At 46.1% G+C, this 14,304-nt stretch overlaps 1 protein-coding gene across 1 annotated transcript; it reads right to left on the bottom strand.

Annotated features, from left to right (window-relative positions):
- Positions 1-4,522: 4,522 nt before the first annotated feature.
- On the bottom strand, positions 4,523-13,873 carry LOC146784374 (myb-related transcription factor, partner of profilin-like). The gene is made up of 3 exons (XM_085636249.1): positions 13,622-13,873; positions 6,250-7,733; positions 4,523-5,673 (listed from the first exon to the last, which is right to left on the bottom strand). The coding sequence occupies exons 2-3, from the start codon at positions 6,797-6,799 to the stop codon at positions 5,261-5,263; spliced, it is 963 nt and encodes a 320-aa protein (XP_085492375.1). The 5' UTR covers positions 6,800-7,733; positions 13,622-13,873; the 3' UTR covers positions 4,523-5,260.
- Positions 13,874-14,304: the final 431 nt, after the last annotated feature.

Genomic DNA, 14,304 nt, shown 5'->3' with positions numbered 1-14,304 from the left:
CCTACACACTCATCCCACTGTTTGTTACCAATCATGGTAAAAGGCGATCCCGAGTCAGCCAACACAGAAAAGTCAAACCCATCAACCATAATTTTACACTCTGGCATGGTTATACTATCTGCATCTATCTTTCCATCGTCAGACCTAACACTCAACAGAATGGTACGCACAATCTCCACATTCTTCTGAGGGTTGCGAGCTCTGTCAGAAGCTTTGCAGACTCTCGCATAATGCCCCTTGACACCACATTTGTTACACATTGCCTCCCTCGCATAACAATGCGGATAATTAGAGAAATGCGAGAAGCTTCCACATCTCATACATTTAGGTTTAGAGATTGAAGAAATGGGCTTATCAGAAGAAGAACCACTATGATTGTCACGTTCCACTTTACTTTGAGTGCTCTTCAAGGGAACACGCACGCGTACATCCTTCTCAGCAGTCTTCCCACCAGAAGACGCAGAAATCTTTGCTAAACTGTTGCAAGTCTCCAAATTGTCTTCTTCTTCTTCCTCTATGGCATGTACTTCATTAGGTTTTTGACTTTTCTCTTCCTTGTTTTTCCTAATTTCCTTAACCCATTTTGAAGTGTTCTCCATTCCCTCAACAATGGCTACAGCTTCAGTCAAAGAGGGATTTTTAGATAAGAGCTTTTCCTGAACTCGAACACTGTTGGTGCATCTTACCAACTGATCTCTTACTAGCGAATCCGCAAGATCACCAAACTCACACGTTCGTGCAAGAGTTTTCAGAGCTGCCACATAGCTGCCCACACGTTCAACTGGACCCTGGATTCTAGTAAAAAATTTGTGTCTCTCCAGAACCACGTTGATACGTGGACCAAAATACTTTTCCAACATGACTAGGGACATCTCAAACACATCGCTGGGAGCAGCATCACCTTCGCCCACTGGAATGAGATCCATGCTGTCATAAGTGTTTCTCCCTTCTACGCCCAAGTTATGAAGTAGTATAGCCTGTTTCCTAACAGCTGAAAACTTCTCCCCACCAATGGCTACAATGTAGGAGTCAAAAAGGTTTTTCCACCTTTTCCAGGGCAAAATGGGATCACCCTCTTCGGACAAAAAGGGAGGTGGTTGTGACATACTAGAGGATGAGGCTAATGCCATTTTTATTAAAACTAGTTAAAGTAGTAAAGGATTTTAAATCCCCCAATCCTCTGTAAAATTTCAGCAAAACTCCACCAAAATCCACCAAAGCGCTTGTTCAAATGTCAAATCCCTTTAAAAATATACCTGAATACATCTGTATTGTTTCCAAGCAAAGCGTGCTCTCACGCTTAAAGTTTTGCCGTCAAAAACGCTTCGTTCGTGACTTTGTTTATCGGGTTGGTTGCCGGGTAACAGAATGGCCAATCAGGAGCGTTGAGGCGTTGCCAGGTGACGAGCGTCTTGAACGTGCCGAGACGTGCGTTGCGTGCCAGCCGACAGAACCAGCACGCGAAGACCAGCGCGAAGATCAGCGCGTGGATAACGGTACTTTTTCCTTATTTTTAAAAAAAAACTTGATACAGTACCAAATTGTCCCAAAACAGCAACGACTCACGGAACCTTCTTCCTGTTGGTTACTTCTTCGACAGGAGCGTTACTTCTTCGTGCTTCTGTCGATCACGAGTCTCTGCCGATCACTCGGCCCGAACTCGAAGAGACGTTAAATCCAGTCAGGGGAATTGGTGCTTCGCCGTGCTGCCTGTCCCCAATCAGGCATAGTCTTCTCGTCGCCAGTGAAATGATAGTCGAGATCCGCTTTAAGTAGATATGAAGGTTTAATCAGTTACACAGCAGGATCTATATAACAGCACCAACCGTCTCTCTCTTTCTTCCTCCATGGAATGAGTGGTGCATCATACCCTGCATCACACCATTCCATGACACAGGAAAGGTTCTACATTCCATCACCAGCTCCCATAGAGCTAATCATAACACACTTCTTTGCCTATTCCTTTTTTAGAGTACCCTCTCAAACTTTTTTTTATCCCGCTTACAGTACTAGATAGCACCCCTATGCATGTAGGACCCATTGCCAAAGTGTTTCTACGCTTGAAAACTATTTGCATGCAATTCCATTTCTACCCATGTCATATGTGCTAACACACCTGTCTCAGCAGAGTGACTCATGATTTTTTAAACCACATACAGTTTTATTTTTGCTGTCTCCTCCCTAAAATTGCCTCTAAATGAATGCATGTAAAATTAATTCCACTGATTTTTTTTTAAATGTCCCTCTTTCTTGCTTTCAAATGTTGGCATTATGCCGTATATGGGGGCATATTCTCAAGGATCTATTGCCGAGTTATCTGCACTTTATCGCAGCCAAAGTCGCGATAAATTCATCGCCCTATTCACAAGCTGGTACTAACAGCCCATATCACCAGTTTACCTGCGATAACACTCGCAAAAAACATCGCCACAGATGACCCCGGCAACTAACGCTAATGATATGCAGAGTAGGCATTCCCGTGCAAAAAGTCACATAAACACCACTCCACAACATTTTCAACGACTAGCCAGATCGGCGTTAAGATCACAAAACATGCAATAAGGCGCGTTAGCAGCAGGGTTTTAACACCTGGTGTAAAGTTGAACAACAACCAGCACCAGCCAAGGGAGCACAGCCCATAGCCAAACATGAAGAACAACAGATGCCCCGAGCAACTGAACATGCAGCCCGGAGCCCCTAATAAGGCAACAACACCCACCGCCACCACCCCCAGGACCCCACCATTGGACAAAGATAATGCACATCAACTCCACTAAACCATGAACCAAACAATTCGCCTGAAGTCGCACAATCACAACACCTAACATATAGGTGTGGCCAGAAAAAGGGAAATCATACATTCAGATCATATAATCCAAATAAAACATTTATTACAGATTAAACCAAAAACAACAATTCTGAAGAGGCACGGCGGGTCTTCTCAGGACATTCTGTAAGTCACAGCCTACAAGATGGAAATATAGATAAGAAGGTGTGTCATGCGCCCATCAAAGTACAGAGAGAGAGAGCAAAAGAGAGAGAGAGAGAGAGAGGGGGAAGGGGGAGAGAGAAAGAGAGGGAGATAGAAAGAGAGAGAGAGAGGGGGAGAGAGAAAGAGAGGGAGATAGAAAGAGAGAGAGAGAGGGAGAGAAAGAGAGAGAGAGAACGAGAGGGAAAGAGAGGGAGAGAGAGTATCGACAATGCGGACTCAGGCCTCACTGCTCACCTGCTGCCACCGGTGTATCTCCAACCACGTGCCGGTATACACTGCAGTCCCCCAGGTCCCTTATCTGAAACAGTTCGCAGAGACATGAATGGCAGAGTCCATACAGTTGCACATGCCATCATCGCTTGCCTGCCCCTGAGCACACAGGCTGCTGCACCCCAGTCCCTCCCGCCGCCCAGTGGTGATTGCCCGCCCCTGCTCAACCAGGCCTCACTGCTCACCTTCCGACACTGCCGTGTCTCCAAGAGGGCACACCACTTTCCGGTGGGAGCTCCAAGCCCGGGGCCCGCAACTATGGCACCCTCTACATCATGCAGCCCCGCACCACCAGGTCACACACTTGATTCTGGGTCTTGATTACACAATGGCAGAGACCATATCAGTGCACATGGCATCATCGTAGGATGCACACCCGCTCAGCTCTATAGGTGCTACTAACTCTGTGACACGCGAGTCAATGCCACGTGGCGGGAAGCCAGCACTGCCTGCTGTCTCAGGGCTACACTGCGGTCCAGCAGGGCGCACACTAATCCTCACCAGTCCGGACCGCCAGGACGGCGTATCATCGCAGGCTGCACTCCCGCTCAGCAGTTCATGTGCCCCTACCTGACTGCACCGCAAGACACCATCCCGTGGCGGTGTGCCTGTGCCTGCCACAGTGTATCCGGTGCCACCAAGTCTGTGCACCGCTAGCCATGGACCCTTTATGATTGAGTCCTGTGGTGCGGATGGCATCATGTTACCCTGGGCAATGTGTGGTGGAAGGGCCCAAGGCCCTCATGCATAAATGAGAACCACACTGAGACACCCATTTAGAGAGTGGAAATGGCGTCCAGCATGTGCGCCTGGCCCTTTTTATTGGCAGGGTCACATGTCCTGTGACGCCTGTGCTGGATGGGTGTGGTGTGGGTGTTAACCAGCTGTGAGGGAGTGACTATGGCATGCTGACAACTAGACCTGTGAGCAGCAGATCCCTACAGGGAAGACCTGGGACATGTAGTGTGTTCGTCCCCCTGTGAGCGTAAGTGGAATGGGCTGTCCTGGCATATGCCAGTCCAGTGTAAGAGTGTGAACAATGACCCTGGGGCTCTGGGCGTGGTTCCGTCCTGGACTGGACAAAGAAGTGACTAATGGATGTGTCTTTGTTGTGTGTCGGCGCCACCCGGACTGCGATCGCCAATGTGTCACCCTGTAACCCAAGTCCCACAACATGAGCAACATGGATGGAAGTGGGAATCACTGACCGTACATTCATCCATACTTCCACACTTGAAGGATCATGGACATGACACATCTGTGTTAACATGAATGTTTATTGCACTTTCAGTGGAGTGTTGCAGCTGCAGCAGTACAGGGCCATGCAAACCCCATTTCACATTGTTGGCCTGTGGAGGGCCAGCCATAGTCCTTCAGGGAATGACAAGTACATCAGTAGAGGAGGAGTTTAGTCCGCAGTCTGATAGCTGTGTCATTGGTGACCAAACAAAATATGGCAGTCCATGTCGAGGTCCAAGGTGAGTGTCGCAGAGTGCATGGGGGGACAGTGGAAGGTGATGATGCAGAGGGCAGAACAAAACAGAAACAAGCCACATGGCAGAGATGAGTGCTACACCTTACTTCTGACCACGAGGACAGATTCATCCACATTTTCGTCCACTGCTGTTTCATGTGCCTCACATGTGGTTGGTGGTGTTCTGTCTCCAGCACTGTGTGGCATTGACACCTCAGGGGCCAGAAGTGGAATGTCTGCCGCACTGTGTGGCACTGACACATCAGGGGCCGGAGATGTGGATGGAGCGGTAGCAGCCACATGCATCAGCGCCTTGTGGCAGAAGTGCCACGAGGAAGGTCTTTATGGCATTGAGGGACCCAGCTACCTCTCACTGGTGTGCAGCCGTGGCAGCATCTCTTTCTGCCCGCGTCTGCTCCATGTTCTCCATGAGCCTCCGTATGAGTCCCAACTCCCGGGAGAAATCGCTGGAGGCACCCTGACTAGACAGTAGTTCTTGTCACAGAGTCAGGACTCTAGCTATGTCAGCCATGGTTCATTGGAGAGGATGGAGCGGATTGTGGGTATCCATTAGGTACTGTGAGTAGGCCCTTGATGGGACTTAGACACTCACGTATGGCCTCTAGTTTGTCTCCCATGCGGTCGAACCCCACCTGCACCTGTTCAGCCAGCTTCCCCTGGCACCTCAACACACGGCGTTGGAAGGCCATGTGTTCGTCGTGGGGGTCCTGGGAGGCAGCTGTGGTGGTGGGTGCTGCCTGCTGTGTGTTCTGTAAAAGGGATGGGTTCTCCACGTAGCAGCTGGGCTGCCCTGCTCCTGGAAGTGGGCTGCGGAGGCTCTCCACAAGCTGTTGGAGGGCGTCGAAGGTGTGGTGGTCCTCTTTGTCATCAGAGAAGAGAGGTTTGGACTGCTCTGCAGGAGGTGTTGGATTTCCCCCTGTAATGTGAAGGGGAGATGCAATTTAACATTGTGTTCACATGTATGTTGACGCATTGTACATGTTTACATTCAGACTGCATGACAGTGTACATTGTGACTGTTTGAGAGGTGCTGCCTATTTGATGCGGGACAGTGGACATTCCGACTACAGCACGGATGTGTGTTTGTACTTATACATTGTGAACTCACAGTTTCCTGCAATGCCAAATGTGATTGGCCAGTTTCTATGCACATGCGGCACCAGTTGTGTCGTCTGTTCTGTTGTGGATGTGTTGTGGTTTGCACCACATCGTTGTCAATGTTGATGTGCTCTGCATGTAATGTGTGTGTGTCGCATTTTGGGGGAGTCGCCCCTGCAGCTCTGATTTGGTTGCCCCTTGGCCCTTACAAGGGGTGTGCCTCTGGCTTCTGTGCTTCTGCAGTGCTGGAATGTTGCATAATTGGGTGCATTGGCCTCTTGATGGGATTTGGGGGTCTGGGGCATGGTTTGTCCGCAGATGTGCTATGCTTATTTGTACATGTGTGCCATTGTGCCCATCTCTCCCTGTCCCCCAGTCCCTGGTCGTTACTCACCCTGTTGCTGTTGTGTCCGATCATGTTGAGCAGTGTCCGTTCCCCCAACTCCTGCCACTGTCTCCCCACTGATGACTGTGGACGCCATTTCCTCCATCTCATCCAGCTCCTCCTGTGGTGCTGGACTGCCACCTCCAGTCTGCATTGCTGCCTTCCGGTTGTTTGCCTGTGCCTGCTTGGTTTTGCGTTTCACATCATTCCAGCGCCTCTTGACCTCTTCCATTGTCCTCTTCAGCACTCCGACTGCATTCACCTTGTCCACGATGGTATGCCATATTCCATTTTTAGTTCCCAGTGACACAGTGGAGGTGACGAACAGTAGTTGATGGTGTTCTATCACCTCTGTTATCAGGATGCTGTTTTCCTGCGGACTGAACCGCTTTTTCCTACTCTTCTTGTCCTTGCCCTTCCCTGACCCCGAGGTCCAAGGCTGGTCGTCCGGGGGGCTCGTGGGGTTCTGGTTGTCCTCTGCACTTGCTCCGACTACCTCCATTGTGCTTCGCTGTTGTTTGGCTTTTGTTTGTGTTTTGTTTTTACTTTTATGGTGCATTTTACCGCATGACGCGTGGGATTTGCAGGCCTGTGGCTGGTTTTCTCTGATTTTTGTATCGCGTTAGACGTCATCGCCACTATTTTCGCGTTCGTGTTTCACATTTTTGCAGCATCGCGTTGAATTTAGTACGTTCATCTGATGCGTTGTCGTGGGTCTATTGCATGGTACCGCCGTGTTGAGAATACCACGTTAACATGGATTTATTTTCCCGCGATAGACTGCGATGTGAAGCTAAATTTGCGATGGTTATCACACGTTCTTGAGAATTTCCCCAATGGTGTTTTACTTTCCTGTGCTTAAGGAGAGAGCAGGCCTGTCTGGAAATGTGTGTGTACTGAAAGAAATGTGTACTGAAGTACCTATGATTCAAGTACAAATATCAATACTTAATAATACTTAGTGTGTTTAATAGACAGGACAACTGTACTTTCCTGATAACTTGCATTGGTGTAAAATGCATTTGGAAAAAAAGAAAACTATTAACGAGTCTAACAAAATAATTCAGGCATCTTCCGCTTACTTTGGTAGTGTTGGAATGTGGGGATCCAGTGAAATATGGACGTCATCTTTCTCGACATGCCATCAATTAAGCACCAAGTTTACAGCTTTAGGCATGTCATTTTCAAATCATCGACATCATGTGTTTAGGTCTAATTAATTTAACTGAAGCCAACAGACCCTTCAACATTAAATACATTAAAGTGCTTCTTTGCGCGGCTCTCCTGGCTAGGTTTGATGGCTCCCTAGGGAGCCACGGTGCACAGTTTGGGACCCCAAGGGCTATTGACTCGCAAAATTGGGTTTGATACATGTAAAAAGACTTTTTTGTGTTAACAAATGTTGCAAATGCAAAATTGGTTGATATGTGTGTTAGCTCTTTTGCTTTCCAGTTGCACTGCATTCATGAAAGTAGACCCTCTAGCCAATGACTCTGTAAATAAACAAAATTGAAAAAACATTAGATCTCTAAAACATTCAGTGTCATTTACAAAAATACTCTAGCAGCGCCTATACTGTGCATAGTTAAAATACAACATTTTAAAACCAATTCAATTAGCTGAGACTTGGGCTAATCACATTGTCTATTTTTAAAGGTATGTGTACATCTCTTCATCCAGGTTTAATCCTACTGGTGCCTTTGTACCTAATTGTAAGATGTACCTGCATTCCAACTGTCATAGAGTTTTTTTCTCTATTTCCCCCATGTGGGGATTTCACTACCTGATCAATCACACTATAAGTTAAGAGATTGGTATTGCTGGCATGGTATTCTTTGAAGTGTCAGTCTACAGGATATGTTTCATCTACGTTTCTTACAGCCCAAATATGCTGCAGAAAACGGTTGTGTACCTGTAGTATCGTGCTACCAAAGCACTTTTTGGGGCTGGGGCATGTCAGTGTATGTATTGCAAATTCTGATTTGCAATTTAGTGGTTTCTTGATCACTATTTTTTCACCCATGTCAGTTTGAATTTCTGTAATGGTCTCTTCTTGCAGGCAAGCGTTCGCATTTACTGCATTGCCTGAAACCATTATTAAGTTTTAACCAGCTGCCTTGGGTATTGATCTGACTCTTCACCAAAGTGTCTTTAATCGATTGCGATTTCCTGTAGGTTTACTATTGATCTCTGTTCCAACCACTGGATCTTTTTAGATCAGTTGCCAATGCCTCTGTATAGCTTGACTTACTTTATTATGAAACTTATTATAAGTCATAATAAATCTATGCTCACTCTCCTTTTGGATTTTCTGTTCTTGTTTTGTAAATATGATAGCTACTCTGGTCTGTGTAGCTACCCTTGATTTGGCTTGTTTAAAAGTTGTCTCATTATAGCTTCTATTACTCAGTCGTCTAGTCATCTCTTCTTCTGTCTTTTTTAATAGTGTATGTGAACTACAAATTCCTCTAGTCCTTAGTATTTTACCATATGGTAATCTATTTATATGGGCTGATGGGTGTGAACTTGTAGCATGCTATGTAGTGTTTCCTGTGGTTCCTTTTCTAACCATTGTGGGTGTAATAGTGGAATCTATTACTTCAAGTTTGACATCTATGAATTCAATAGCATTGTCACTGATGCTGTTCGTAAAAGAAAGATTTAAATCATTGTTGTTAATCTGCTTGACAAATTCATTCATTGATTTTTGATCCCCCTTCCACAATAGGAAAATGTCATCAATATATCTTAGCTACATTACAATATTAGATGACCAGTCATGAAGTCCTGTGTTGCGGAGCACCTGTTCCTCTGACCAGCCCATGTGTAAATTGGCATAACTGGGGGCGAAACAAGTGCCCTTTGCATTTCCTTGCAGTTGTTGAAACAATTCTTTGTTAAATTGGAAAACATTACTTTCAAGGCACCATTTAATCATACTTAACACCATTTAATTGTGCTTGTGAAAGCGAATTGGCCTAGTTTTCAAAAAGTATTGCACTGCACTTAATCCATCTGTGTGTTTTATACTTGTGTATAAAGAGTTCACATCTAAACAAACCACCAAATAGTCTTCCTCTCAATGTACATCGAATATCCTTTTAAAAAAATCAGTGGTATCTCAAATGTAGGAGGGAAAATTGAACTCCAGGGGTTGCAAAAAATAGTCTACCCATTTTTAGACATTCTCTAATAAAATTCCTTTAGCTGAAATGATTGGTTTGCCTGGAGGGCAGTCTCTATTTTTGTGTACTCTCGGCAATACATGCAGCATAGGCAGTTTAGGGTGTAAAACTTGTAAAAGGTTGTACTCATCTGAGCTAAGTAGGTTAGCCTCCCGCCTCCCTTTCAGGTCCTTATTGAAATTTTCATAGTCATTTCTCAAAGTTCTGCAGTAGCACGTTTCATCATTTAACTGTGGGTATGCCTCCTGGATGTTCATCCCTTTGGGCCAAATAACAACATTACCACCCTCGTCAGAACTGTGACTGATGTATTGGTCATTACAGGACAAGTTGTTGCAGGGATTCTGCTCATGCACAGAACTATGCGCAGGAAACCAGGACCTCAGTGATTTGCAGTGTACCAAAAACTCACCTCAGAACCCAGAACCCCAATCCGACTAGCATCAGTGTCCCATTCGTTCTCCGTATCCTCTCGAAGCTACCAATGTATAGACAACCCAGAACAAGCGACTTAGAGTACTCTCAAGAATGGTGGGAATCAGAAATGCCTGTTCGTTATTATTCTCATATCAGTCCACAACAAGAGTAATCAGAGACACGGTAAAGTTTAAAACGTTTATTTTATAAACTACGTGTCCTAAGATGCAGTACTTTAGCTAACATAAGCAGACAAATGATTAAAATTAAAACCATCAGCATTGTTACAATACCATAGAAAAAGAAGGGAGAAATCGTATTACAAATGATAGTGGAATGCAACCACCCTCCCTGCGCTAGTGAGCTAGTATTATTATACTAATAGAAGGTCTCTAGGTTTGAATGGGGAACCCCATACCGTAAAGATCAGCTTAGGTGAATCACATTACAGGATCAGCTTTGCTCTGCGCCTGGAAAAGTTCTTCTCCAGAATGTGTGTCTAATGCATACAAACTGCAATATTAAAGGCTCTTGACTTTCAGATATTTGCAGCTGTGTGCGTGTTATGGCTAGAGCGTGGGCCAATCAACTTGAACTCAAAAACATACATTGTTTGGTGGCTCAGACTGTTTCTGCACATAATGTTCAGACCAAGGTCGCAGTGCACGTCTAGGGATGTGAACAACAGACAGTTCTCATGTGAAGAAAAGGCAAGCAAGCAGATTTCAAATAATAACATGTATCTGCAGTGTCGTGTGCAAAAGCAGCAAAAAGTGTCAAGATGGCGTTTCTAACATCTAAGGCGCTTATGCTAACACAGCAATGTATGTATCTAAAACGCTGCCTCCACTACAAAGTCATTCATTTCCTGTTGTATTTTAGATTCCAGGGAGTGTTGTAGTTACTTCACCTTATTTGTTGTTTTTTGAATTTTCTAAAATTCTTGAGTAACAGTCTAGCTGAAGGAGTCTATACCATCATGTGGCATTGCAGGGTTGAATCTTGACTTAGGTTTGAAAGGAGTTTCGACCCTATCTCCGCAAGTTGAATCTTGTTCAAACAGAAGTTCAGCATCAGTTATAATATTAAGCCCACCTGGACCTCCATGTTCCAATTCTGTGAGCGCCCTCATTAAATCAATGTCATATGCTGAGAGATTGCTGTGGGCAGTTAATTACAATGATTCCCTAATGGTCTCTTGTTGTAAATTGTTTTTTTTAATTACATTTTAACTTTTGTATGAACTTATAGAGATATATCCTGCTTTACTCATAGTTAAAGGGAGCACTAGGACAGTATGAGCAACCTAACCCAAGAATTTCTTTATCTTCGGCATTCAGTATTTTGTTTGTAAAGTTAATTATCATATTAGATTCATTTACTTCTTGCTGTGGCTCCTTGTTGTTACTCCAGCAGAATCTTCGCCTTCTCTTCCCCTACCCACCGCACCTCTGCCTTTCTTTGCTATTGTTGAGGGTGATGATTTGTGAGCCAGCCCAACTGTGAAAACTCGCCCTGTACAGTTGTCATCAGCCCACTTCTGTCTGTAGGTCCTTCCTGGTCTGATTCTAAACCTGTGCCTGAACTGATGTCACTGACAGTAGTGTGCTGTCTTGCTCTATTCGGTACTTCAAGTCTTTCCCTTCTAATGTTATTGAACATGTGAGCGAGGGTGTGGATCCTTCCATTTTCATATTCTCTACGGCATGGGTACTCATAGTACGGCCCGCGGGCCGCCAGCGGCCCGGCAAGCCTTCCTTGGCGGCCCGCTAACCTTGCAGACATCGTACCTGTGTTTTTTTTTGTTTTTTTTAAAGAGTGTCAGCAAACACCGCCGGTTGCAGCAGCACGGAGCTATGGGGGCCGGGCGAATCTTTTGCAGACCGTTCACTTGTTAATGAGGCTTTGTTGTATTTCACCTCTTCTTAGCGCCCCTGCATCTCCACTCTGATTGAGTGGAGATGCAGAGGCGCTAAAAAGATGTGAAATACAACAAAGCCTCATTAACAAGTGAATGGTCTTTTAAAGACCTGTGAAGTACTTGGGTGCAGCTGTGTGTGTGCCCGGGAAGCAGTCTCAGCCCGGGGTGACACACAGGCAGGGTGAGGTGACAGAGGGTGACGAGGACAGCAGGGTGAGAGAGCAGTGGGTGAGGTGACTGAGGGCAGCAGGGAGTGAGAGCAGCAGGTGAGGTGACAGAGGGAGACAGAAGGGGACAGAGAGAGGGAGATGGAGGGAGGGAGACAGAGGGAGGGGGAGACACAGAGGGAGAGAGAGACAGAGGGAGGGAGACAGAGAGAGGGGAAACAGAGGGAGACAGAGAGAGGGAAACAGAGATGGACGGACAGAGGGGGACAGACAGAGGGAGACTGACAGAGGGAGGGAGACAGACAGAGGGAGACATGGGGAGTAGGGCAACAGACAGAGAGAGGGAGACAGATAGAGGGAGACAGAGACAGACCGAGGGAGACAGAGGGAGCGAGAGGGGGAGGCAGAGAGAGGGAGACAGAGAGAGAGAGGGAGGGAGACAGAGAGAGGGAGGGAGATAGAGAAAGATGGAGGGAGACAGAGAGAGAGAGGGAGGGAGACAGAGGGAGACAGAGAGAGAGAGGGAGACAGAGAGAGAGAGAGGGAGACAGAGAGAGAGGGAGGGAGGGAGGGAGGGAGGGAGACAGAGAGAGAGAGAGAGAGAGAGAGAGGGCGACAGAGAGAGAGAGGGAGACAAGCAGAGTGAGTGAGACAGAGGGAGACAGAGAGAGAGAGGGAGAGAGGGAGGGAGAGTGTGATAGATAGAGGGAGGAGACGGGGATAGAGAGAGGGAGGGAGAGATAGAGAGAGGGAGGGAGACAGAGCGAGAGAGAGAGAGATCGATAAATAGAGAGAGAGATGTGTGTCTGTCAGGTCTGGTGGCTCAGTGGACAAAGGCGTCCGCTGCAGGGGCCTGTGTTCAACCTCATGGTCATAGTTTTTTTTTGTTGCTCTATCCCCGCCCCCTTCCCCCACTGCCCTCACCCCCACCGGTGCGGCCCTCTGCCATAAACCACACTGTAAATTTGGCCCCCAAGAGAAAGTTTGTGAGTACCCATGCTCTACGGTCTCTTTGAAACTTGTGGGCTTTTCTTGCCGTTATTACTTCCTCATATTTCTTCATTCTACCTTTCATCTCCTTAAGGAATTTGCTTACAGCATCTTTATCATCTTAGCATTGTAGTTGATCAGTTAATTCCTTTATTTGTGCCATGAACTTGTACCTGTCTATAGATACATATTTAATCAAATGTACAATTCAGCATTAAGCTCCACCCATTCCTTGATCAATTCAAGGTGTGGGTTTTCGTATGTTGGAGTGATGATTATCCTCAGTTCTCTGGGGACCCATCCCTCTTCCACTCACCGTTTCAGATACAGTACCTCCCACCACTTGGAAATTTCTGTTTTGGTTAGTCTTTCAAGTTAATTACAGATTGACTGAAAAGTTGTTTGTTTGGAACTGGTAGTAGACACTGCTGTGGATGTATCACCCTTGTCTCTAGATGACTCTCTAAACAATCCTTCGGCTGTTTTCAGCTTCCCCCCTATTTCCTCATCTAACATCGCTTGAAGAGTTTTACTGATACGCTCTAATTGAACCTTTGGTTTATATTCACTACGTTGTATGGCAAAACATCTATAATCAGGATGGCTGCCTTAACACCGGCTCCCGCTTAAGATGTTGCTCTGAACCCTGGGGGCTCGAACAGCTGATAATGAACCCTCTGGATCGCTCGCATTGCGCTTACCTCCAGAGCTTGTACCGCTTCATCTTCTTCCTCACGGGGGGCACGTCAGCTAAGAGAATTCTTTCGATATCTGCGCTAGGGTGACGTGCATATTAGCTGGGGGTGAGCGCAAAACGCCCACCCACTTGTATGTTAACCTGGCAATTCTTCAGTCGTGTACAGGAACGGAATGCCACTCCTCGTAGTGTGTATTCAAATTTGATTGGAACGGCAGATCTCAAAAAGTGCTGCGTCAGACATGTTTTGGCTTGCAAAGCCTTTCTCACGACGCCTGCGCAGAGTAGGCACTGACACTAAATTCTCTAACAGACACTGAAAATGGACATTCTGCTTGATTTAACATGGCTGCCATAATAAAATTTACTAGTGCATATAAATTACTCAAAGTAGCCAAAGTGGTTTGTAATGCGCAAATGTTGATTCTGAAATGCCCACGTGTGTATATATATATACACTCCGATGCTCTGATGGTGTTCCTAAATGGAGGGACAATTGTGGATAATTTAAATTGTGCATGCCACATGCACGCAGGAAGCACCCGTCATCGAAGGAGTTCGGTAGATTTTGTGGCACGTGTTGGAATATGAATTTAATCTGCCTGAACCGCCCCAGCCAAAGGAACAATGTGCCTGCTGACTACGTGTTGGGACATGACCTCATGGAAAAGCGCTGTTTACTCAAAC

Source organism: Triturus cristatus, chromosome 11, assembly GCF_964204655.1.
Source record: "Triturus cristatus chromosome 11, aTriCri1.1, whole genome shotgun sequence".
In the NCBI taxonomy this organism is placed as follows: domain Eukaryota; kingdom Metazoa; phylum Chordata; class Amphibia; order Caudata; family Salamandridae; genus Triturus; species Triturus cristatus.
Note: the sequence above shows the minus strand (reverse complement) of the source record. Positions and strands in the feature narration are given on the sequence as shown.